This window comes from Vidua macroura, chromosome Z (genome assembly GCF_024509145.1).
Source record: "Vidua macroura isolate BioBank_ID:100142 chromosome Z, ASM2450914v1, whole genome shotgun sequence".
In the NCBI taxonomy this organism is placed as follows: domain Eukaryota; kingdom Metazoa; phylum Chordata; class Aves; order Passeriformes; family Viduidae; genus Vidua; species Vidua macroura.
This window is the reverse complement of record NC_071611.1, coordinates 59,561,513-59,585,632: the sequence shown is the minus strand read 5'-3', so window position 1 is coordinate 59,585,632 and position 24,120 is coordinate 59,561,513. Positions and strand designations below refer to the sequence as shown.

General features: G+C 35.5%; 1 protein-coding gene across 1 annotated transcript in view; it reads right to left on the bottom strand.

The window, feature by feature from the left end:
* Positions 1-371: 371 nt before the first annotated feature.
* TMC1 (transmembrane channel like 1) overlaps positions 372-24,120 on the bottom strand; it is a 55,928-nt gene continuing 32,179 nt past the window's right edge. Inside the window, exons 8-20 of the mRNA XM_054002405.1 lie at positions 23,029-23,127; positions 19,313-19,455; positions 16,706-16,850; positions 14,510-14,704; positions 12,344-12,523; positions 11,973-12,125; positions 10,653-10,781; positions 7,700-7,767; positions 5,925-6,164; positions 3,409-3,534; positions 1,758-1,836; positions 1,526-1,661; positions 372-640 (exon numbers count right to left, since the gene is read on the bottom strand). Of these exons, the coding sequence (XP_053858380.1) occupies positions 372-640; positions 1,526-1,661; positions 1,758-1,836; positions 3,409-3,534; positions 5,925-6,164; positions 7,700-7,767; positions 10,653-10,781; positions 11,973-12,125; positions 12,344-12,523; positions 14,510-14,704; positions 16,706-16,850; positions 19,313-19,455; positions 23,029-23,127 (1,962 nt within the window). The remainder of the gene's footprint in view (positions 641-1,525; positions 1,662-1,757; positions 1,837-3,408; positions 3,535-5,924; positions 6,165-7,699; positions 7,768-10,652; positions 10,782-11,972; positions 12,126-12,343; positions 12,524-14,509; positions 14,705-16,705; positions 16,851-19,312; positions 19,456-23,028; positions 23,128-24,120) is intronic.

Here is a 24,120-nt window from a genome sequence, read left to right as displayed (position 1 = left end):
CTACACAAAGCTGTGCTTTCATTGAAATGTTCTTCTAAGAAAAAGGAAAAGATATTAAGCACAATATTTCAAACTTTTAAGAAAAGTCAGCTGAATACAAATTGTTTTTTACTCTTCTAACAAGTATCCCCAGTAAAAATCTGTAATTTTAGCAATTTATTGATTCAGACAACACATTTTCACAATGCCTTCAAATGCAAGAAGACATATGCCATGTTTTCTTCTGAAGCTCCCATGCTGCACATGGGTTACTTCTATGCACATGAAGATTTACAACAAACATAGCAAGGTTCTGCTCTTACAGGAATGTGTTTGGGTTTACGACCATGCTTCTATCCTTCAGTGTCTTATTATACTATTCTTAAGGCTCCTCATCTGTACATGGGAGGGCCCCTGGGCATTCCTGGCTGCATACCTGGGAGGCATGGATTTCCAGGTGGATAGCCTGGCACTCCAGGCCTCCTGGGTCCCGGTGGCCTTGTCACAGCTATGGATGGTGGAGGAAGGTTTCCTCCTCGGCTCTGTGGAGGATAGTGGCCATTCAGGACAGGGCCAGGATGCTGGAGTGTCTGAGAGGAGCTGGCTTCTTGTGGTTGGCCTGTCATCTTTGATCCATTGCCATCCTGTCCTTTCTTGCTGTCTGAAATGTGTTTGGAGGACAGAATTAACAAATGCTCGTGCAAGCCTGAAGCGCCCTGAAATCCAGCAGCTGCCTGACTATCCTAGAGTGCAGGAGAAAGCCTGGGCCTCCCCTGCCCAAACCTGGAGTAATACACCTTCATGACCTTTGTGCTCTATTTTCCATCCATTTTTTTATGCAAGGCTCCCATGGGGGTATGTGGGCAATTTCTCAAGATGCACTTAGATATTGTCAATCAATGGTGATGAAGGCAGTGATGAAGACATGGCTCTTCCAAAGACATGGCTCTTCCAAAGACATGGCTCTTCCAAAGACATTCATGTCTTAGCTGGGTTTTCCTCCTAGGCTTGAGGCAGTTTAGTGGCTGTAGGGCATGTGTGCATGATGAGGGAAAGGAAACAGCCATCAAAATCCCTTAGGACAGACTGACACCCACCTGCACCAGCCAGGCTTTCTGATAAGAGCTGCTAACTGTGTTCTTACTACACCTTCTCCAGGTGAAGCTGGCACAGGTGGCAAATACTTTCCTGCATAGTTCTGGGTCAATAAAATGCAACAGAAGTGTAGAAGATGTAGACTTTGACTGGTGTGTGATAGATAAGCAGGATCACTGACACTTAGACCAGGCTTTAATTGCTTTTTTTCAACAGGGCTGTGACTTTCAGTTCATTATAGTTCAGCTGTTTACTTTAGTGTTGCCAGATATGGAATAATGTTGCAATATTTCTTAAACAAGCCAAAGAAAGAAAAAGGCTAACATTTGTGATTTAACATTGTGAAGGTGTTTCAGGAGATTATAGCAGAGGAAGCAGTCAAAGCAGTGAGGAAGTCTAGGATCACATATACATGAGTTACTCATCGTGAGACATTCAAACCAGTTCTTACCTTTGTTTGGAGTGGATTCATCTTGCTTGTCTCCTTTAGGTTTTGCTGGTGGTGGTTCTGTCTCAAATGGATTTTCTTCTTGTTCATTTGATTTTTGTGCCTTTTGTTTATTTCTTCTTTTATTTTCTTCTGCTTGCTAATGACAGGGAGAGAGATGGCATTTTTTAGTGACCCAGACAGTCTCTCTAATATTTAGTAAAATATAAAAAAAACATTAATTCTCTATTCTTACACTTTGTAACTTCTTTTTAAGTTCCAAGTTAGCTTCCTTGTAGGATTTGGATGTTGCGTTGAGATAATAAATGCTCAGGCTAAATTTTAAAAATAATAGTTTCTTGTGAGACAATGATTTAAATATAAAAACATTCCTTTAGCAGAACATTCCTTTAGCAACCATTACAGTTATGATAATATAAGGCTTGTATCTTTTTCTCATTTATTGTACTTATCCAGTACTAATATTTTGACAATGAATAATGTGCTTCCTTACATTATGAAGAAGGCACTGTTATTTCTGGGGGGAAAATGAAAGAAATTATTCTATCCATTAATATTCTACATTCAATCCTATAATATTTAAAAAAGATGTTTCATTAAGTAGTGCTTAACTGTGAAATTACATCTATAGAATAACTTATAAAAGTTAATTCTCATGACATACCTTAAAGATTAGTAAATAATATTTATGAAAGCTTCTGAACAAATATTGTAAGCAATCTGAAATACTGTCAAGAAAACAACCAAAATAATATTCCTTTTTTTTCCCCCAGTTATTACTTCCTTCTTCTACTAAGAAAAAACATAAGAACATTTTCATGTTTTAGTGTATGAAATTACTATTTTGACAACTTTATGAAATTAATAGTTTTCACTACCCTGATTTAATAAGAAAAAATCTGCTATGACATCTTTAATTGACATAAGCAGTAAATAATTAATCAGCATAAGCTCTTTCCTCTGCTTTGCCTGATTTTGCCTTATATTTTTCCTCTTTTTTTTTCTTCTCTTTATTTTTAAATACCTGTCCTTACTCTTTGCAGCTGAGGGTTAAAATAGAATATGGTGTTAAGTGAACCTTGGCAAAATTTCATCTCAATATTTCATATTGCTCATATAAAATCCTTTTGTAATTTCTGTTGTGCTCTGTAATGTCTACATTTACTTGCAGTTCTGCAATGCAAAATTAAATCCCAGCATATCTTTGTAGCAAATTAAATTTTACTTCAACAGTATACTAAATACCCAATATAATAACCCATTCAAGCAGGTTACAATGCCTTGATAAAATAGGACTCAATACAATCTCTAAGAGCAAATATTCCAAAAATTTTTCTTTACCAGTTACTGGGTTACTCACAAAAACCTCTACCAGCCTTATTTCACAAAGCTTCCAAAACTCTGTGTCACACCCCTATCTCAATAATATAGAGCACAATCTTTATCAGTTAAAGGCACTGGAAATCATATTCACTGAAAATTACTGAGAATAACTCTGCTACATGATGTTCATGTTTCTATTGAACTTGCTAAGGACTTATGGTGTGCTGTTCTGCAAAGTGGACAAGCTGATCAATGTCAAAACATTACAAATTCCCTATGGGCCTTTTGCATTTTAATAATTTTATATCTTTTGTGGCAGGGCCAACATTTTTTAAAAGTATAACTAAAGCAAAAATAAAGCCATTGAACAAAAAAGAGATATCAACCTTTCTGCAAATGCGCATCAAATATGTGCAAAGAAAAGACTCATGAATTGTTCAAGTCTCTCATCACTGCACAATCAGCACTGCATTTCTTAGATATTCAGACAGTGATGATTCAGAGTGAAAGAAACTTATCAGACCTTAGATACAGCAAGCATTGAGTTAATATTGTGTACGTACACCATCAGCAATATAAAGGGTAGGATAAGTCCAGGGTTAGAGGCATAACCAAATACCTTCCCAAACCAGGAAGGAAAGTCGTGCTCCAGAGTTTCTGATATGACTTCAAACATTCTAGTCTTCCCACTATTAAACAGAGAAGTTGACAATATCACATACAAATATTATGGCAACTATGAATATATAAGCTAATCACATCACATCAAACCTGGAAAAAAGATAATATATGGTATGTTAACATTATTTAAAACCTTACACTTTGAAGGGAATATTGTCTAAAGTAGTATTTATGTATTCTAAGAGATAAAAAATGACACCAAAATTCTTATTGTATGCTAATAGATTTTGCCAGGTTACTACCCAAATTATTCCTCAGTAAATCAATGTTTGAGTTATAAACTCCATACCATCAACCAACAAACAAATCATTATTTGTGCTCTATGAAGACATAGGGGGAAAAAAAAAATTCAAATCCTTTTTTTTATGTTTGACAAGAAAATGGTCTGCTTGTAATTGTTTTTTGTTCCGCCCAATTCTCCTTTCTCTTTGATGTGTACCAGTGCTACACAAGTCAGGGGCTGTGTTTCAGGATATTTTCGTTGCTGTTGCAGCAATATGGTTACCTTCATAGGTAATTGTTCCAGCTTATTCATAAAGTTATTTTCTCCCTAGACTATTTTCCTTCTGAAGTGTATCAATAGATGTTCTGAAAATCCCTTTCTTTTTATTTTGCCTTTTTCTATGCCTCATGGCACAGAAGTTTGTTATTTTTAACCTGGACAAGACTGGAAAAATGGGTCTCTGTGTATCAATTCTAATTAGTAGTTCTACTTAGTTGTAGGAATTTTCACCAAAATGCTATGTGATTGTCCAGTCATTGAAGAATTCTGTCACTGCTTTTCAGTTCTGGTAAAGAATTTCTTACAAATGGGTCTTTTTCTTAATTCATTCTCAATGTTTACGCTCCCTTTCAAGTGATATAAAAATTTTGCAGGTAGAGTTCTTCACACCTGTCCTTTCTCTCTATTTACCCAACCCACTCTCAGTAGATGAGAAATTCCATCCTCTGCTCTCCTCATGCTCTCCTCAGCATGCACAAAGCTTTTTCTACTGCACTATTGCAGTAGAAAACTGTCTTCCCTACTCCTGGCAGGTCTCTGTTGAATTGTGTATGTTGCTTTATTTATTTATTTATAAATAATATATATTTATTCACTAGCTTAACTGTAGCATTACCTATATTGAGTCTGAATGAACCTTCATCAGTTTCAAGTGCTCCCATCAAAAGTTACATTGAAGGTTTCACTTTCTGATGAAGAACATCATGTCTCTGCACATGACAGAGAAAAAGTGGCAAGCATTATCCTTCTCATTTTGAAGAGTAATCTCACCATTTAGTTAATACCCAGTTCAATAACTGCTGCTACTCAGATCTGACCTCAAATATTTCCCTCAATATTTTTTTGCTAGGACTCAAAAAAAATCTTAATTTGTATCTCTTGTTTTGTTGTAAATTCTTCTCTAAAATAATTTTCTGTGTCATCAGAATTTTTGTCATGTCATGTGATTCTCTCATTTAGGTACCTATGACTATTGCAATGACAATCTGTCATTTTGCCTTGTGCCAATTTTAATGCGGTGAGACTTCTGCTCCTTTACAAAGTGCACTGGGGATCATACAGATGTCATTTTAGTCACAACAGTAATGTATTATTTAAACCTTTCATTGCAACCAGAATGCCTTTTTTATGGTTCACATACTCTTGCTTTGTTAATATTTTGCTCAAAAACAAAGGCTAAAGGCTTTTAAATTTTTTTATTTCTTATCTTTTCTGTTGTCACGTGATACAACACATTATAATTGTATCTCATGTTACCTGGCAGGTAATGATTAAAATGATCCTAGACTTTCCAGGTACTGTGCACAGGAGAAAGTGTGGCAAAGTCTAAACTACCTTGAATTCAAGACGTGTTTGCAGGGCAGGCCTAAGTGTTTAGAAAAAATCCATGACTATGGAGGCCTTGAAGACTTCAAAAACAAATTCAGCTTCACAGTGGTAGTACAGACACATGAAATTCTGCGAACTGGAGAGAGTCAAAGCATTCAAAGACTGAACCACAGTACACTTATCACCCTCATGCATTCTGATCTGCCCTTCATAGAGGGCATATAGACATTTCCTAATAGCCATGTCTTTCAAACACAGCAGGTCACTCCATAAGAATAATTTTTCTTCAGTACAGCAGAAATTTTTTTTTTTTCATTGAAATTGACAAAAAGAAAAGTTTTTCTGTTCTACACCTCAGATAAAACATTCTAAAGAATTAGTCAGTTTTCCAGGATTCCCGCTTTGGGAATTATCCACAATGAGAAATACATCACAATTAAACACTCATCATATCAGGTGCTAATGCTTATTATAGAGGCTCTTTTTCGTTACTGCATCATTCACTGTGATGTATGGAAGCAGTTCATTACAACAATTGCAAAAGATGGAAGTAAAATGCAAAGAACCTGAAAGGACCACAATCAAAAGATGGTGGAATGGAGACAATGGTGTACACAGCAGGCAGTGTGGAGAGAAAGAGGATGAAAAGCAGCATGGCCATGTAGAAGTTATTGGATCTGGAAGCCTTGAAGACCCGTTCTTGGGGGACATTGCAGCACATCACTGCCCAGCATTGCAGGTACATCGATGTGTGGAGGCGGAACACGTTGATTGCTGGGAGACATGGAGCATAAAAAGATCCCATCCTAGAAGAGAAGCAAATAAATAAAATAACCACTATGTTATAGGATTTCTGTCTTTCCAGGTATGCCACACATTCCTTCTTTCAATGTGTTTTGCACACTGTGCACTCAGAAATTCATATAGCCAATTTTATGTGGTTTTTTAATTGGTCTTTGCTCTTTTTTAAAAAAGGTTGAAGGTGTATGTAGACAATTATCTGTATGAACTTTTTGTTTCAAAGTCCTCTTTCTCTGCAAATCAAATGAGAACTTCGTGAAATGTTATTCACTCCAAGTTTTCCAGGTAGCATCTTTCTTGTGTCATGTAAAAAAAGGATAGCCATAAAACTAGGTATTACCAATTCCTACAGCTAGGTATAAACAAAATAATTTCATTCATAATTTATTATTTTTATTGATATACTAGCACTTTTTTGGAAGGATATTTTTTCTTAATTGACATTTATTTTAATTGCTGTTGCCAAGGTTATTTAGTGCTTCATGCCAACAATCTGTTTATTGACTCTGTTAAATATGTTTTTTTCCTCATTATATATGGTTGCATGGTTATGACACTGAAATAGTTGGCACATTTTTATTTTTATCACACCTTGTTTCTTGTGTCATGCTGACTGAAGAGCAGCTAAATTCATTTTCCTGGCCAAATGGTACAGAGTACAAGATATTGGGAACCTGTGTCTTCCTTAAGCCTTGCCCTTGTGATCAGGTGGCAAGGTGATCAAGCTAAGTTGTTTTGCCCCTGAGTGCCTTGGACATCCTATTTATAAACTGGAAATACATTTACATTAGGGTTGGAAAGACCTTCTGAGTACAGAAAAATGACAGGCTTTATTATATTAATATATCCCCTTCCTCTTTTCATGTATCTTAAATGAAAAGATAAAGGGCTTTACAGAAGGAACGGCTTCTATCACACAAAAAAGCCTGATCAGCCAAGTCATATTAAATGTAAAAAAATAGGTTTTAGCAAGAACTGACAAGCCAAGTGCTTGCAAAGAACTACTCCTGAGGAAGACTGAGCATGTTGCATGAGGTGCTCTTTACCAGTCATGTAAAGTCCAGAAATAGTATGAAAATTGACACCTTTTCTCCTCTACATCTAAGGACTAATGCTGCAGCAGTAGCATCGTTTACACATTCATGTCACTGCACAGATAGGTATAAATACATTTGCTTTAAGGTCTTTTGGCACAGGAACATGGGAAAATAATGTTAAGGTTCACTGAAAGGCTAAATTTCAAAGCAAAACAGTACAGCAAGCTGTCAGTGACCAAAAACATAAATTTAATCTATGCAGATTTTTACTGGTTAGTCTTACCAACACAGTGCAAAATCCTGAAATACGTGGTCCAATAATCTCAGTCTGTAACTAGTTTTGAATTTCTCCAACTGATTGCAGTGTACCAGAATTTTGTATATATTGCATATACTTTCATCAAATTAAAGAAATGGGATATGATCAGGATTTCAGAAAAATCCTTCCCAGATACAGATAAATCCCACCATCCTGCAGATACAATATGCTTTGCCACACCTACCAGATCATGCCTTGGTTAAAGATCAGTCCCAGCACATTTCCACTTATATCAAACTCAGAATATGATGGCTGAAAGAAATTATACAGATGTTTTCATTAGGTTTGCACAAAGGGTTTTAAAATGAGTTAGAGTAGATGAAAACTCTCACTTTGAAGAATAGCAGCACATTGGCATCATGTTACAAGGCCTCTTGTTGCAACTTATCAGTGAATGATGAAATAAATTATATAATTCAAGGCTAGTCTTTAATATAGCTTGCTGAAAATCTTTCTGACATTTACTGATTTACTGAAAATCTTTCTGACATTTGTTCAGAGGCAGGCGCTAACTGAAAATTAAAAATCATTCTGGGCAACAATTCAGAAAATTTCCATTGGAGTGGCCACTGGAGAGGCCAAAATATTTTGTCCTCAAGTACAGCACCAACAGTGAAATTTAATGTGACGAAAGTGATTTAATTGATTTAATACCCAATTGAACTCTTGCGCTATTTTTCTTTTTTTTCTCATATTTCAGCTTTTGAGGTTTTCCTTTTAACATTGATAGAGGTTGTAATCATTTTCTTTTTTTAACATGAATACCTTATTTCTAATTTGAGTGCTTGATACTAATTTTTCCTTTAAGATACAGAACTTTAAGAACTTCATGGGGTCTCATTATCTCTTTCTTTGCTGCAGAAAGCCCTGTATTATACATTTTATCTCCAGTGTGAGAGATAAAAATCTCACAAAAATTGTTTAGTCTTTTATTTCTGAACTAATAATTTGACCCTTCATTCTGGTTTTTCAAATCTTTAATCACTTACCCATCTCTTCTTTTACCTTAATTATTGATTTATTATTTATTATTATTTCCGGCTGTAATCATTGAATACACAGAATTTAAGCAACAATTGAAAGGCAACACATGTTAATTTGTGTTCATATGGACCAGATCAAAACTTTCTGCTAAGAAATTGGTGGCTTTAAGCTTTTTATTTATACCTGAATATCTGTTTCAAATATATTACTGATACATTTATAAATATTTTTAATATATTTATACACCATAGTAGGTGTCTTCCATGATTCACCATAATGATGGACAAAAAGACCATGAGTAATGCATATATTCCAGTTAATAATTATATCAATAACTGAGAGAGGGTAAGAGGGGCATGAAACAAGACAAAGAGATTCTATTGAAGTCTTCAATTAAAGCCACAATTTTGACTTGTACTGTGCTGTGCTGTTAGAATATTTGAAGGTCCTGCACTCTTTCCATGTAATTTTGTGCCTATACACATATATCTATGTTTACAGTGAAGTGACATATTTATGTCACATGTATTTATAAACTTGCTAAAATAAGGGGGAAATTAAATAGACGACTAAAATTACAGTTGAAAAGCAGTTGACTAAAGAGATCTGTATAGGCTAGAATATCAAAAGAAACATGAAGATATTAATAAGATCATACAGAATCAAATAATGTATGACTGTTTTTTGTAACATAGGTGCTAGCAATAACATATTAAATAATTTGAAATCCAATTTTTAAACAAATAAAAAGGTCTTCCCACAAAACATGCAAGTTAGTCTCTGGAATTCTTCACCAGTTGTCATCTTGATCATCAAAAATATTTTTCTTGCAGCAAAAGGCTGAAAATTAATGGATATGTATTCATGGCCACTAACCACAGAGACATAGGTATAGCTACTTCCTAAGGAAGTTTTTTTCAAAAACTATTTCAAGAAATTCAGTGATTTCCAGTTTCAACTTCCACTTCCAGCTGTTGTTTCAGGCAGCTTACTGGACCTGGAGACCACAATGGACCAGACCATTACAGACACTCCAATATACTGCCAAATAAAAATGTCAATTATAAAATGGTTTCAGGATCCCCTACAAGTAGATACATTGTTGTCAGTTTTTCTGTTCATGCTATATTCAAATTCTTCCATTTTATTTTGATATTGCAACATCTATTACCTGTTTGACCACAACCTGACTAGCTGGTAGACTTTGTCCATCCCTACACTAGTCCAGTTAGAAGGTAAAACCTAGAAATAATGCTGAAATTTCATGGGAGTGAGCAAGAAAGAATGACATTGCTGCACCAGAAACAAGAGTTTTTTAACAGAAAACATGAAAATTTTCACTTCCTCTGGAAAACTGGGATTTCCCAAGATGCAGTTCTTAGCAATGCAAGAAATTTTTATGTGTATGAAGATAAAATTTTGATGAAAGGAGGTGAAAATTACAGCTATGATGACTGCTTATGCAGAGATACCCTTGATAGTCTTAAATTACATAGCACTTTTCTGTACTTCTCAGTAAGTACAAAAGAGGCTTCAGGAGCTTCACAAGCTTTGACAATACCATGACTACTACTTAAAAGATAAAAAACAGCATCAGACCCCTAAAAGCATAAGTAGCTGGCAAATTTAACTTGGATCAGGTCAGTGTGAGACTGCAAGTCTCAACTTCCAAGTGAAGAGTTCTATGTCTGCTTATGATATGGGCCTTACTAACTTTACATCAGCTAAACTAATTCTAATGAAATATATATACATATATATATAGAGAGAGAGAGTAGTACTTTTAGAACAAGATCTTTCATATTTTTCTCCACAAGAACTATGTGCTTGAAGACCCTATCCAATCAAAGAGATTATATTCTGTGAAATGTCCAACTAGTGAATGTGTGAAAAATGAGTGTTCTTACAAACAAAATAAAATTTACTCTTACAAAATAAAATAAATTAAAGAAGTCCTAAAGTTACCAAAGTCTAAAGAAGAAAAATATTAAGATGTAAGCAAAATGCAAGAAAAACTAACACCACGTAGTTCAGGGATTTTTAAGTTGATGTATCTAACTAAAAGTTAACTCTGTAGCATTGAAAGGAAAATTAACTTTGCTACTAAACTGTGAAATGATGGAGAGTAAAGACATTTAAAATCAGATACTTACAAATCCGTACTCCAAATCCCAGCACCAGCAATAATTGAAAAACCTAACAAAGACAGCTCTCAAAAAATCGCCGATTAGAATTGTGATGTACGTTGTCATCATGTCAGAGACTGTCAGGCGCACAAATTCCTGTTAGAGCAATATTCTTTTTTAAGAATACATTTAAGAAACTAATAGTTACAATAATAGTTAAATACTGTAGTAGATCTGTAATTGTACTTATCCTGCTTCAACATAGACAAAAGTCTTAACTTTTCTTCATTCACTGATTCTGTAATGTGCCAGAACTACTGCCCCTCATTTTCTAGAGTTCTTAAACTGCTTTTGACCCCTTTGAATTTAAGATTAAAAAAAAAAAAAAAAGTGAGTAGCTTCTTTCTCAAGGAGTTTCAATGTCCAGTGGATATGGAGAGGAAGGAAGAAAATCCTAATGCAAATCCTCATGCCTCTACTTTTATTTTAGGCTTTTTATGTTTCACTAAAACCTGCTGTAATAGGCCTTACCCCAACAGCCCAGAAAACTATTACTCTCCCTGATATGAAATTAAGGGTAAAATTATTTCAATTATGAGCTTTTGGTGTTCTTTGCTTCTTATTCAGCATCAGTGAAAAGTGAGGGCTGATTTTTCTGCCTATATGGTCCCTGCTGGTGATTTATTCATTTGGGACAACAGATTGTCAGAGTGATGGAGAAACAACAAAATTGATTCAACAGTGAATTTGTTGTCATGGACAAGTCAACAACAATTAAGTAGGCTCAAACAGAGGGAAAGGGCATGTTAGAAAATTGTTTGGAAACCACATTTTATACTAGTGGGTCAATAAGAATAAATGTTCAACTGAATCAAATCAAATATTTGAGCAGATTTTCTACTAAACTTTTATTGTTCTTTGGCATTATTTTGCTTGGCTAAAGACAGAGATACCTTCTCAAAAGCATACTGCTCTACGAGCTGCCTGACATATATGTCCCTTTTGAGCTACTCCCTTATTTTTTTTAAAATTAGTAGACAAGCAAGGCAAAGACGGCATCAGGAAGAGGAAAATAAATTAAGAGGATAGAGGAAATGAGAAGGAAAAAATAAATGCTTTCAATTTGTCAACTAACAGAAGAAAAAATTTCCTCTTAGATAGGATTCAAAGAAAATAGAATAATTTTTAAAAAACTTTTAGTTCAAGAGAAAGTTTCACATCTGTTTCTTCTCACATTTTCTCATGTAAATGACACTTGTTAGCCAAAATAAAGAGGATTTAGATATCATATCTTGTAAGAGATAGTATGACCTATTTTCAGATCTGAGCTCCAAGCAGCTACATTACCTGTCCTACCATTGTTTCCCAACATGGCCCTCTGGGGACATCAGCAGGATCCACCTGTATTGGAGGAGCAGTTGAATTCTCTGGAATAGTGCCATTGTACAGACTGGCTTCCCATATTGTCATGTTATATTTCACTATCTTTTCTTCTTCCAACTAAGTAAAGAAATAAAGCGGGGGGAAAAAATCAACATGAACTTGTTACCAACCCTCAAGCTAGTCTATTCCAAAATTCCCATTGATCACTTAGGTAAATGTAATTTGCAGAACAGAAATGAAAGAATGCCTTTCATTTATATGTCTGGGACTGACTGGAGTGCCTCAATGTTGCCCAGCAACATGTCAAACACAGTGAAGGGAAGTAAATATCTTGCCTTGAGGTTGATTTCATCCATTAGGGCAATAATGAAAGTGTAGAGATTGCCAAGAAAAAGAGCAAAGATTCTTCCCAGCTGCCATCTTAGAGCTATTCGAGGGTGATAATTTTCCAGAGAACTGATTACATCAAATAAAGTTGGACAGAACATTCCTAAAAGTGACATAACTGTGTTCACCTGAGGAGGGGGAAAAAAAGTTTACAGTGAAATGTTAGACACAACTTCTCCTATTAATTCTGATTTGGGTGAAAACTGTATTTCTATTACTACTATTTATTTCGTATTTGATTTAATAAAAACCAAAATCCACTCTGAATATCACAAGCTGATGAAATCCACATACCATCCAGGTCTGTGTCTTTCTACTGATTTCCCCCTTCCATGACACACTAGACAAATGTATCTGAACTGTGTTCTGACAGAACTAGGAACTGCTGATATGGAGAGGGAGATAAAAAAATTTACAGCATTAAAGAGAGAGAAGGGAAGTCAGAGAGAAAAAGGTCTTTTCCACAAAGTCATCCGCATCCCTTTATCATGCTGTGAACTTCAGGAACACATGACAAAACATATATTTACCCTGGATTTCTCTATCATATATAAACCGTGTTCAGTCCCTTAATGAATCTAGTATAATGAAATTTTCTACAAAAGAAGCTTAATATTTTCATGAAGAATGTCAGTTTAAAGATATTGCTCCTTGCCTTGCATGTAGGAGCTGCACTTTTATTCACTCAAAGTTTTACATTAGGTGTTGGGACTTCTTTCTGATCAAATTCTCAATTTATATATTAATGATGCAAACATAAGAAAATTTGATCTATAGAATGAGAAAAATGTGTGAGTTTCACTCAGAAGTCAAATATATTTATGCAATTAATTATTAATATCCAGTCAAGAGGAATGTTCTGTACTCACAAATATGTTAATTACCTGTCAAGAGGAAAAATTTTTAGCCAAATAATGTCAGTGTTATTTTACCCACTCTGCTTTAGAGACACACCTGCTCCAGATCTCCAGTTCTGTCACCTTAGAAGTATACTTTTATTACAGAAAAAAAAGCAAAACTATGAATATAAAGACAAATGTTACCTACTTTCCAGATTACATCATAACCTAATATAACAGCCTTTGGTAGACAAGTTCTTGTTAGTACAAATCTGTTACCACACCTTTAAGCTGAGAGAAAGCTGAATTCCTCCAATCTCCGTTGTCTCAGAGCTTGTGCTGCCTTAAATCAAGAAGCTTTGTACACAATTTTTCCATCAAATTAAAATGTGATAACAAGTAACTTAATCCACTCTCAACAGCCCTATTTCTCTGGATTCCAGAAGAGAATTATTCGATATTTTAATTTTACTTTCTCAGTCAGGCTTTGGTGTTGAAAATTCTGGATTGATTTTCCTTGTTCCATTATCACCGTTCTCATCAGCTTTGTGAGGCTAACACCATTTTCCCTTACTTTAAGTCAGATATGGACTTTACACTCCAGCTCAGAAGATACGCTTGAAGTAACAAACTAGTTTTACAACACACACAGTAACATTTTTGCTAAGAAAATAAAACCTTCACAGGTTTTCATACAGCACCCTGACTTCAGGTGCATACACACACTGTTGTAGCAAACAAAATCACCATCTTCACTATACACCTCTATCAGGCAGGATGAATCTGCATTTGAGGAAAGCATTAGGCACAGACTAGGCACAAAAAAAATCACATGGGACTCTTGGATAGGGCAAGTGGAACTGGAAGGCATCAGTTTCAACCTGTTGCTACACTGCAGAGTTGTATTCATGAGGTCCCAAATAACCTCCTCTGTGCCCACAGATCAATCATTCTGCTTGGGCCAGTCGCAGGAGAAAAGCAAGAAGAGAGTGGGTTCCTTGAAGAGATCTCATGAATTCACAGAGTGTCTGGAAAACAATCCTAAGAGCACAGGGGAGGAAATGTAAAGGCCTCAAACGAAAGCTAAATACTGATGGATATTTGAAAGAGGCAAAGAAGAAATTTGATGAAGTAGGAAGCAGAGAGACATAAGTAATTCTTTTGTTAGACATTTCCCACCCACACAGAATATTTAAACTACCAGGGGAAAAAAGGCAACATGCAAAGAACAGGAACACAGTTTCACACCACATCTATTATAGAAATAGCACGAACTTCATTTCTTTCCCACCACCCGTAGTTCTCCAGACCTTCCAAGGCAAATTGCTGGGATCTTCTGACAACAAAAAAGATGAGGTAGCCACTTCCAGCAAGTGTGCATAGGGCTAAGAAGTTAGCAAGAACTCTTAGGAATCGAGTCAAATGAATATTTTCTTCTTTTCGACTCTCCTGCTCCTCCACAATTGCTTCCTGCACTTGTTAGAAAGAAAAGAATATTATGAATACTTTAATTGTCAAGGTCCCACATTGTTTCCTCAATTGTTAGAAGTCAGTTAAATAAATTACAAAGATGGAAATGGATAACCGGGGTTCATGCTTTAAGATGAATGTATATTATCTCATAAAGTCTTGCTCAGGTCCTGGAAGATTCTGGGGTTTTGGCTCCCCAGGGATTTCTTTGCCCCGTTGAGTGTGCCCACAATGAATCTTGTTACAGTTGTACTCATGTGTCAAAAAAAAACCCAGCACGTTCTTTGAGCTTGCAAGGTGATACAAGGTTGAGTGATACAGCAGGATAAATGTGTGATTGTCTGCCAGAAAAGGAAATGTCATGTTTTAAAAATGTGCACTTGTGAGAAAAGAGGAAAATGTTTTACTCTGAAAGTCAGCAACTCAGAAAGAATGAAAGGATAGTTGAGATGTGAGAAACCCAAAAAAAAATTGGACAGTGCAGAGCTTCAGACTGCAGAAAAAATGTTTGCCCCACATTTTCCCTGATTATAACTGATAAATATTATGATTCTGAGGCAAATATAATCTCCAGCTTTTACTTTTGCCAGGTGAAAGAGCTTTTGGTCTGGAGTGTTCTTATGAAAGGAAGTTTTGTTACAGCTTCTGACTTTGCTTAGAGATCTGTTGCCTAGAGGGGAAACTGAATGTCATTGTAATAATTGCCTTTAATGGCTCTGCTCCTTTTACAGCATGTGTTTGTCACATAAATGACAGAAGACTGCAGCAGCTTTCAAACAAAACTCCCATGACCTCACCCAAGACAAGACTTCACCCTTTTTTTCTGAGGTTCCTTGCTTGTTTGTAACAATTACAGTAAAGCCTCATGAGTTTATTTCTCAAAATTAAGCCTTTTTCTTGATAGATTTGTATTCTTTCCCAAATAGGTTTCAACATCTGCTCTTAGCTGGCAGACAGGGAAGCTCTTACAGATTCAACACTTTCAATCAGTATTTCTCCAGTATTTGCTTTCTTGGAATCTTGTCTTGATGACTTACACTTGAGGACAGTTCTCTGTTATGCCTGCAGCTGAGGAGGTGGGCAGGGTGAGGGGCTGTGGTGGCTCTGCCACTACTGTGGACAGGAGAAGTGCAGCTGAGCAGAGCAGCTCAGTGCTCAGTGCTCCAGCTCCCACAGTGTCATACTTGTCAGTGTGACTGCGAGCCTGGCACCTTCTTCATTGTCTCACAACACTGCACCTGTGTGTTCCCTGTACATTATTACATTAAAAACTAAATCCTCCTTTGCATGCTGCATTGGTGTGTCCCAGCCACCCGACAGCACAAACACAATCTTTAACGTTCAACATATAGAATATATCCCCTCCACTGTTTTCACAGCCCTGCACCTTACATCTTGCCTCAGATTCCTTACACAACTATTCTTGAAATCAACATACCCTATACACTGGAAAGAGGCCTAAGAATATTGCCTTGCAAATTGGGCTATGTTTTGTCATTAATTTGAAAATAAGACATTTTCTTACTGAAAAGCGAGTATAAACTCAAAATTCTGTGGTCAGTTCTTCAGATAAATAGCCCTATACAGATTACTTTATTATTTTGTCTTATGATATTTCTTCTCTGTAACAAGAGAAGTTGATAATGTGAGGCTGCCAAAAAGGGAGCAATATTTTAAAAACAGTTTTCAGACAAACACCATAGAAACTGGAAGCCATAGAGATAAGGAAAAGAAAAATATTATTTTTACAATAGAATCCGTTTTCTAAAACTGGTACTGTCAGCACAGAGGACACAAAAAAATGCTAATGTTATTTCTTTCACAAGTAAAAAGAAAAAAAATCTGATGGCAAGATACAGAGACCCAGAAGGGTGTACAGATGGCAGTCTGAGTACACGTTTCTGAACCTCAGTACACCTAACTCTTGACCTTAATTCTGCCTGATTCACACCAGTGTGAAAGCCAAATCATGTTGCCACTCCTTAGTAAACTCTGTTTTACCTTAAAGCTTGTTGTGATGGAGGCAAACTTATTATCTGCTGTCTCAGGATTGCCAATAAGATAGTCCCAGCTTGTGAACATTTTCCAGCTGAAATTAAAACTAGTGTCATCCCCACCACCATCGTCATTTGCATTCTTTGCCATTCTACAAAAAACACAAAGACACAGGAAGAACCTGTTAGCCCTAGTTCTGCTTTGTAGGCGTGACTTTTAAATGGTTTCTAATGTCTAACTTTTTTCCTGAAAAAACTCTATATCATTCTTGCTTTACTAAATCTTTATTACTGTTATGCTAAATCTTTATTTCTGAAACAAGTGTGCAAGATGGAGATTTTCACATTTAGACACTTTATGAGCTCACCACACACATTTTGATGAGAAAGAATAAATAAATGTATTTCATTAACCTCTCAGAGAAACTCTGCTGGATAAGAAGCTTAATAGAAAAACAATATTGAGAACATCTCTTAAATATAAAGGTGCAGAGCATCCTGAACTGCAATAGACTTTATTAGAGAGTTCACAAAGAGAAAAAGAAGAAAAAATCCAATAAGCAAAATATTCCAAAATAACAATAAACAAAATAAATACATAAATAAAACAAAATACATATAACAAAAATATAAGAAATATTCTAAAATAACAAGAAAGAAGAAAATGTAGTTGTAACATACAAAATTGCACTCATAAAACAATCTTCCCTATCATCTCCTATGCATATACAAAAAGATTTATTACAGAGTCCAGAAATATCAGATTATTTCTTCAGAGAAGTATTTCTTCAGATTAAACTTAATCTTGTCTTCAAAGTTCTCTGTTTTAAAGGGGTTTCATTTATGTAATAACCATGGTAGTGGTTTGCGTACTTTGTCGCCTAATTCAAGAAGTCATTAAACACAAGGATAGAGTGTGCTGATAAGGCACAAATAACTTAGTCTTCAGTATTTCTGGTCAGGAAAAGGTAACATTTTAAATCTCAATAATGCAGCAAAGCTATGTTATTAATATTATTGCATTTTAGGTACCATATTTTTAAAAGTCCAATAAAATACATGCTCTGAAATCTAGGATGAGAATAGTAAGTAAATAATACAGAAATTCTTTCTGAGATGCCAGAAATCAATACCAGGGTTGGTTTTACCCAGAAGAGTCAGACACCATGAAAGGTTCTTAGTGAAGCCTGCCCTGCTTCTGATTTATAGATTAAGACATTTCCTTCTCAAGAGTTTCTAATGAAATAATGAACATTGTTGTTAGAATATAATTTCTTTGCAATCAGAAATGTTTCAATTTTATGTTATACACTGCAAGAGCTGAAGAGAGGAACCCTGAATCTAAATATTTCCCTAAATAAAATAACAGTGTTTATAATCCTCACTATCTCTTCACATAGATCTTTCTCTGTTCTCAGTCAACAGCAGAAAAATGATAGCACCTCCTACGAGATCAGACTGATTTCAGTTTCTGTGCTCACTGTGCTTCTTTCTGGAGAAATAGAAAAGAGCAGAGGACTGTAAGAACTCTCATATGATTACCTAAATATAGGTCATCATTAGTGTCATATGGCCAGATGGAAAGTTTGCACATACATCCTTTTCTCAAGGATATTCCTTTTTTTTTTTGCTACAGGGTTTTCCAGCTATCAGGAATATTTCTTTGTCTGAGTGAGAGTCATTGAAATAAAATTGTCTGAGACTAAGACTTTTCTAATCTTGGTAGTTGTTTTATCAAAAAATTCAAAAATCTATTTTTGAACTAAATCAATTGCTATTTTATTGTACTGGTTTGTTTCCTCTCCAAAAATACATATATGTTACTGAAGACTTTTTTTTTCTGAAATGATTCTTGCCTTATGTAGGAAGCCAATTTGAAAACAGAATATGAATTAATCTAGTCATCATGCAAGTGAAAATTACTGGCTTCAGAACAAAACAATGGAAATACACAAACTGCATTTTTCCCTATATTTAAATGTGTCTTTGAATCTTGAACTGCAAGCTTCTTAATTTTTTCACTATAGGCTTTTCATAAAACCACTGCTAGAGGGGTACTACTGTTAGGTGGTAATCTTGCATGAACCAAGGGTATTAAAGATTATATTCACTGGCAGCATTTACTGTGGACTGTGAACTACATGCAGAATTATTTGCCATATGCTTCTTTCTTATGTTCGTCCTGCATAAAAGAGTCTAACTCACATAAAGTAGAAGGTAGATTGAATTCCAAGTTCACTGAAGGTAGAATTATTGAATTTCCTGAATTTTAGCTGAAAATCTACTGGATGCCAAGAATTATGAAAAGATGGGCTGACAGGTCTCTTCCTCACTTTACGCATTCATTTTTAATTTTGAAATTCAAGAGAGAAGTGTTCTGTTATTTCAGTAAAGATTTATTCCCACTTTCACAACACTGTAACTCAACTTCTAGTGCAGAAGAACAGATAAATAAATAGAGGTTGAAGGAGTCTTACATAACTTTGACCTTGCATTTGACCTTGCATTGTCCTATACCTAGAATTAGTGCATTTTTTAAAAAGACAGTCTTCAGGGTCAACAGTGGAATTACCTGCCTTTTTGAAAGTACTTTTTTCCAGAGCCAAGAACTTACGTTCGAGTGACAATCATAAAGCTATAGCCAATAGACCCAACTCCAACAAGGAAATACGAAAGAGGCATCCTGAACTTGAGCCACCCGATTGTCCTCTGGTTATTGTAATAACCATAAAAGAGTACAGAATACTGTGCAAACCCCTGAAAATTCAGAAAAAAATTATAATGTTACTTTTCCTAATAATGCACATAATCAGTAAATATATAAATAGCAATATATTAAAACATTCATTTCAGTGAATTCAAATCAGGTGCAGATACCACTATAATAAAGCTCACAGGATAGAAAATATGTCCTTTTATTTTAAAAAATATATAGAATATTTCATAGCAACTTCAAAATCTTTTAAAATTGGTCATTAACAATCCCTCTACTATTTAATGAGTCAAAACTTCTTCATCAGCATTCTTCTTGTAAAGACAGAAACACATCGTCTTACAGAATTTGATTTTCATATTACTTGCAGATAAAATCCCATAATTTTAACTTAATTTTCACCTTTCTAAAATTTATTTGCATGAATTTGATGAGACAATCTCATATGCCTTCTTTGTCTAATAACAGTTGTCTGCTGTTCATTGGGTGATCATTCAGTATGTATGACAACCAATATGTAGGGGCTTTTTATAGGTGATTATTCAGTATGTAGATCTTTTGCATACTTAGTCTCGACTCCAAGGCTGTAAAAATTACAATATAAGTTCACTGTCTTTCTCTGCAATTCAAAATCTATCTTCTTTTCTAAATATCTTAATATGAATTACCCTCTCTTCTACTGGTCAGACAGATGATTTTTCTAAATTTCAACAGTACCTTATTAACTGTAGGAAATTGCTGGTGTCTACTGGATCAATAGCTAAAACTTCCTGGTAATTCTTAGGTTAATGCAAGAACTTATCTCCTAGAATAAGGCCAAAGCCAGAGAATTTACCAGGACAGCTCAGTGCAGGCATTGCAGTGGCAAAACTCCAACTGGATGTAAGAATTCCAAGTGCAAGATGTAGTACTTCACCACGTAATTGGAGGATAGACCATGCATAATTTTAACAGTAATACAATAATATGAAGTGTTGGTGAATTAAAAAACCATTTGCTAACCTTGTGTTTTTCAATTGCCCACTTTCCTAAAAATTAATAACATCTTTCTCTTGTTTATTTTTTCAAGACATGCACTTGATTTATTGAAGCTTTTACTATATGTGAAATGAGTCACAGGCTTATTTGAAAAACCTAATTCACAGTTCTAAGCTGAAAATCAAATATTAATATATGGCACACATAAATATTTTTCAAAATATCTTGATCCACATATGTAATTTTTCTTCATCTCTGACTAGATTTGAGATATGTGCTTATGCATAAGGGATAAAAATATGTTCATCTCTAATAAGGCAAGTATTATAATAGAGCACATTTCTTGCTAAGTTGTAGTAAAACATCTACACCAGTTAGGACACATTCAAACTCAATAGTATGTATATTGAATATTTTTGGTCACTAAAGTGTTCTATAATTCCATCTTAGCCCAGGTTTTAATACAGCCTAATGCAGCTCTGGAGAGCCTTTTGGGTCCCCAAAATTATCAAAATGCCTTTTTAGTCTCTGTGTTCTGCAAATTAGGGGTAATTCCTGCACTGTGTACCACTCAGTTTGTTGATTTCACAGCATTTCACCATAAGATTAGAAACAACTTCAACTCTGTCAAGGCATGCATGGAAGATCTCTTTCACTCCTTTCTGAGCCTAACATAAAAGACTATTGATTAAATGTGTTATTGCAATAAGACTTGAGACTATAATATTTTATGACTGGATTATAATCTGAAAGCTATATGTTAAAATTGAATTCCAAGTAGAATACATCAAAATCCAAATATGCTTCCCTTTGCCATGTCAGTAATGTGAATCAAGCACGAAAGAAAGCAGAATGGGCATACTGACTTCATCTTTTCTTTACTTCTCTTAGAGAGTGGTTGGGTGTTATGATCCATTTATAGAGATGTCTCTGCCCAAAATAGGGTGACCATAAGAGACCATACACTGAATTCAACAGCACAGATTTTACTTAACAGTAAGTGTGAGGGGGAGAGAGACAGAGACAGACAGAGAGTGAGAGAGTGAGAGAGAAATGGGAGTGAGAGGGTGTAAGAGACAGAGAGAGAAAAAGAGATGGAGAGAGAGAGAGAGAGATTAAGTAGAAAGATATCACCAGTAGAAAGATACCACTATCACCACGTGGATTCATGTGGCATCCTGCCAGTCCTTTTTCACCCTGGTCTTCTCAGTGGAGGAGTCCCAGGACATTCTTCTGTGATATCACCTTTATATAGTCCAAGATCCATGTTCCACAAGGTTCCCGTGACATGGGATGGCATGTGGATAAGCATTTGCTTCCTTTCTCACAGTTTGCCACAGTGGGAATTTTTGTCCACATGCTAACCAAGCCTTCACCCCTGTTAGGCCTGGAATTAACTCCTTCCTACTGCAGCATCTGTGTTATCTCAGGTTCCATTATGTTGGCTTATTTTATGGGGACAGTGTTTCCTACTGCATTTTTTAAGGGCTTGGAGTTCTTGGGTTTTGTTGGAGTTTTGTTTAGGCTAAAATATTGATTGGTGATGTGTGATCATTTATTTCTAAGTTACCTGGTAGCATACAAGTGTTGCTAGCAGATGAAAGGAACTATTTCCTGTGCTGTTTAAACAAAGAAGTCATTGTCTTCAGGGAATATTTGACAATCTCACATGCCTCAAGAAAAGTTTTTTCCCCTCAGTCTTTCAGGGGATCAGTCTCTTTCAATGCCTTATTCTATGTTTATTATGTTTGCATTTGCTCCTTCTGTTAACTACTACATTGTTACTTATTGAACTTTCTTCTTTACACCTGTCAGTTTGTTTCTGACAATTATTAAAAGCTTTTCTTGTCTTTCCACCATGCCTTCATCCATCTTCTCTCAAACACATTTATTTTACAAGTTTTTTTTTTATTTTCTGTATAAAGCTCTTCTAGCCAATTCTCTTGACAAAATCTTCAAGTTGCTACAATTCCTTTTTTCTCCAATATTTCCCTGATATTTTTATTTCTCATTTTATAATTTTAGTATAATTATCTAACTCCCCAGCCACATGTTTAGATTTTTTCTTAATGTCACTCAAATATACAACTTCTGATGCACTAGAAGAAATGACATTTCATGAAGTAGTCACTGCAAAATGATACATACACATGTTTTTAGAAAGATCTTCCAATCCTGTTTTTATCCAAGGAGAAACCATCACCAGCATTGTATGTAGACAAAGGGATAAAATGTGTGGAGTTCACTGTTACTTTTAATGTATTTTCTTCTCTTTTTTTTTCTTAATTCATACTGCATTTTAAAATTCAGGATCTTAATCATATGAAAGAAGAAGACTAAATTCACTTTTCAGAAATGGAAACCCAGTACCCCAGAATGGCAAACCAGCTTTGAAATATTTCCCCAGATGTCTTTGGATTGCTACATATACTGAGACATGCTTGTGAATATCAAGCTTCATTATGGGTTTTACCTGAAAGAAACATCTATACAAAGAGCTCGTGAAAAAAACATGTAAATTAATTATCTTGTGAATTATCTCCTGAAATACTTCATATTAAGTAACTGAACATTAAATAATGAAGTAATGGTGAATAAAAGTAATGTGGATATGCAATATTGCAAAATTATGCACTTACACTAAAATCCCAGAGGGTAGCAAAATTCATAGCAGTTGCTTCTTCAGCTCTTGGGACAGTTTTTCTAGGCAAAGAGCCATATGGCTTACCCATCAAAGCCTGAAACAAAAAAAATCAGAGTGATTTATATTTTAAAACAAAATAGCAGCAAAGGAAATGGACAGTGATCTGTCATTTCTTTGAAAGACTGGTTTTATGTTCCTAACCTCCCTAATGAGAAAGACCTACTTCTACAATTCCTTTCACCGCTCCTCACATTACTGATTGAAACTGTGCTTAACATATGCATTCAGTGGTGTGTTCTAAATTTAAAGTTCCACTAGTATCAATGGATTGCCAAACTGTGCCTCTTACATTCAAAGGCACAGAAATCCATCCATATTTCTCTAATGAGTGGTGTTTATCTTGCAAAGACAAAAATGCTAATTTTTCTTGCATTATGGATTTTATTGGGATATTTTAAATGAAACAAATGGGAAGATGCTAGGGAATCAGTTTTTGGATTCTGACAGTTCACCTGCTGCTGGCAAGATGCTTGTTCAGGCACAGTACATCTCCTCACAGGGTCCTTTCCAGGCTCACCTTGAAAAGTATTGGACATTTATTCTGTTTTGGCTTCTAAGGAAGATCACAGAATGACAGAATATGCTGAGTTGAAAAGATTATCAAGTCCAACTCCTGGCTCTGCAAAAGATCATCTCAAAGAGTCAAATCAAGTGCCTGAAAGTATTGTCCAAAAACTTCTCGAATGCTGTGAGACTTGGAGCTGTGACCATTTCTCTGGGGAGCCTGTTCCAGTGCCCAACCATTCTCTGGGTGAAGAACCTTTTTCTGATATATAACCTCAACCTCACCTGACACAACTTCAGGCCATTTCCATGGACCCTGTCACTGTCGCCACAGAGAAGAGATCAGCGCCTGGCCCTCCTCTTCCCTGAGGAGGAAGCTGTAGATTGTGATGAGTAGGACAATCCCCTCCCTTGCCTGGCTGGACATGCTGTCCCTGATGCACCCCAGGACACACCTGGCCCTCCTGGCTGCCAGGGCACTGCTGGCTCATGTTCAGCTTGCCATTGACCAAGACCCCCAGGT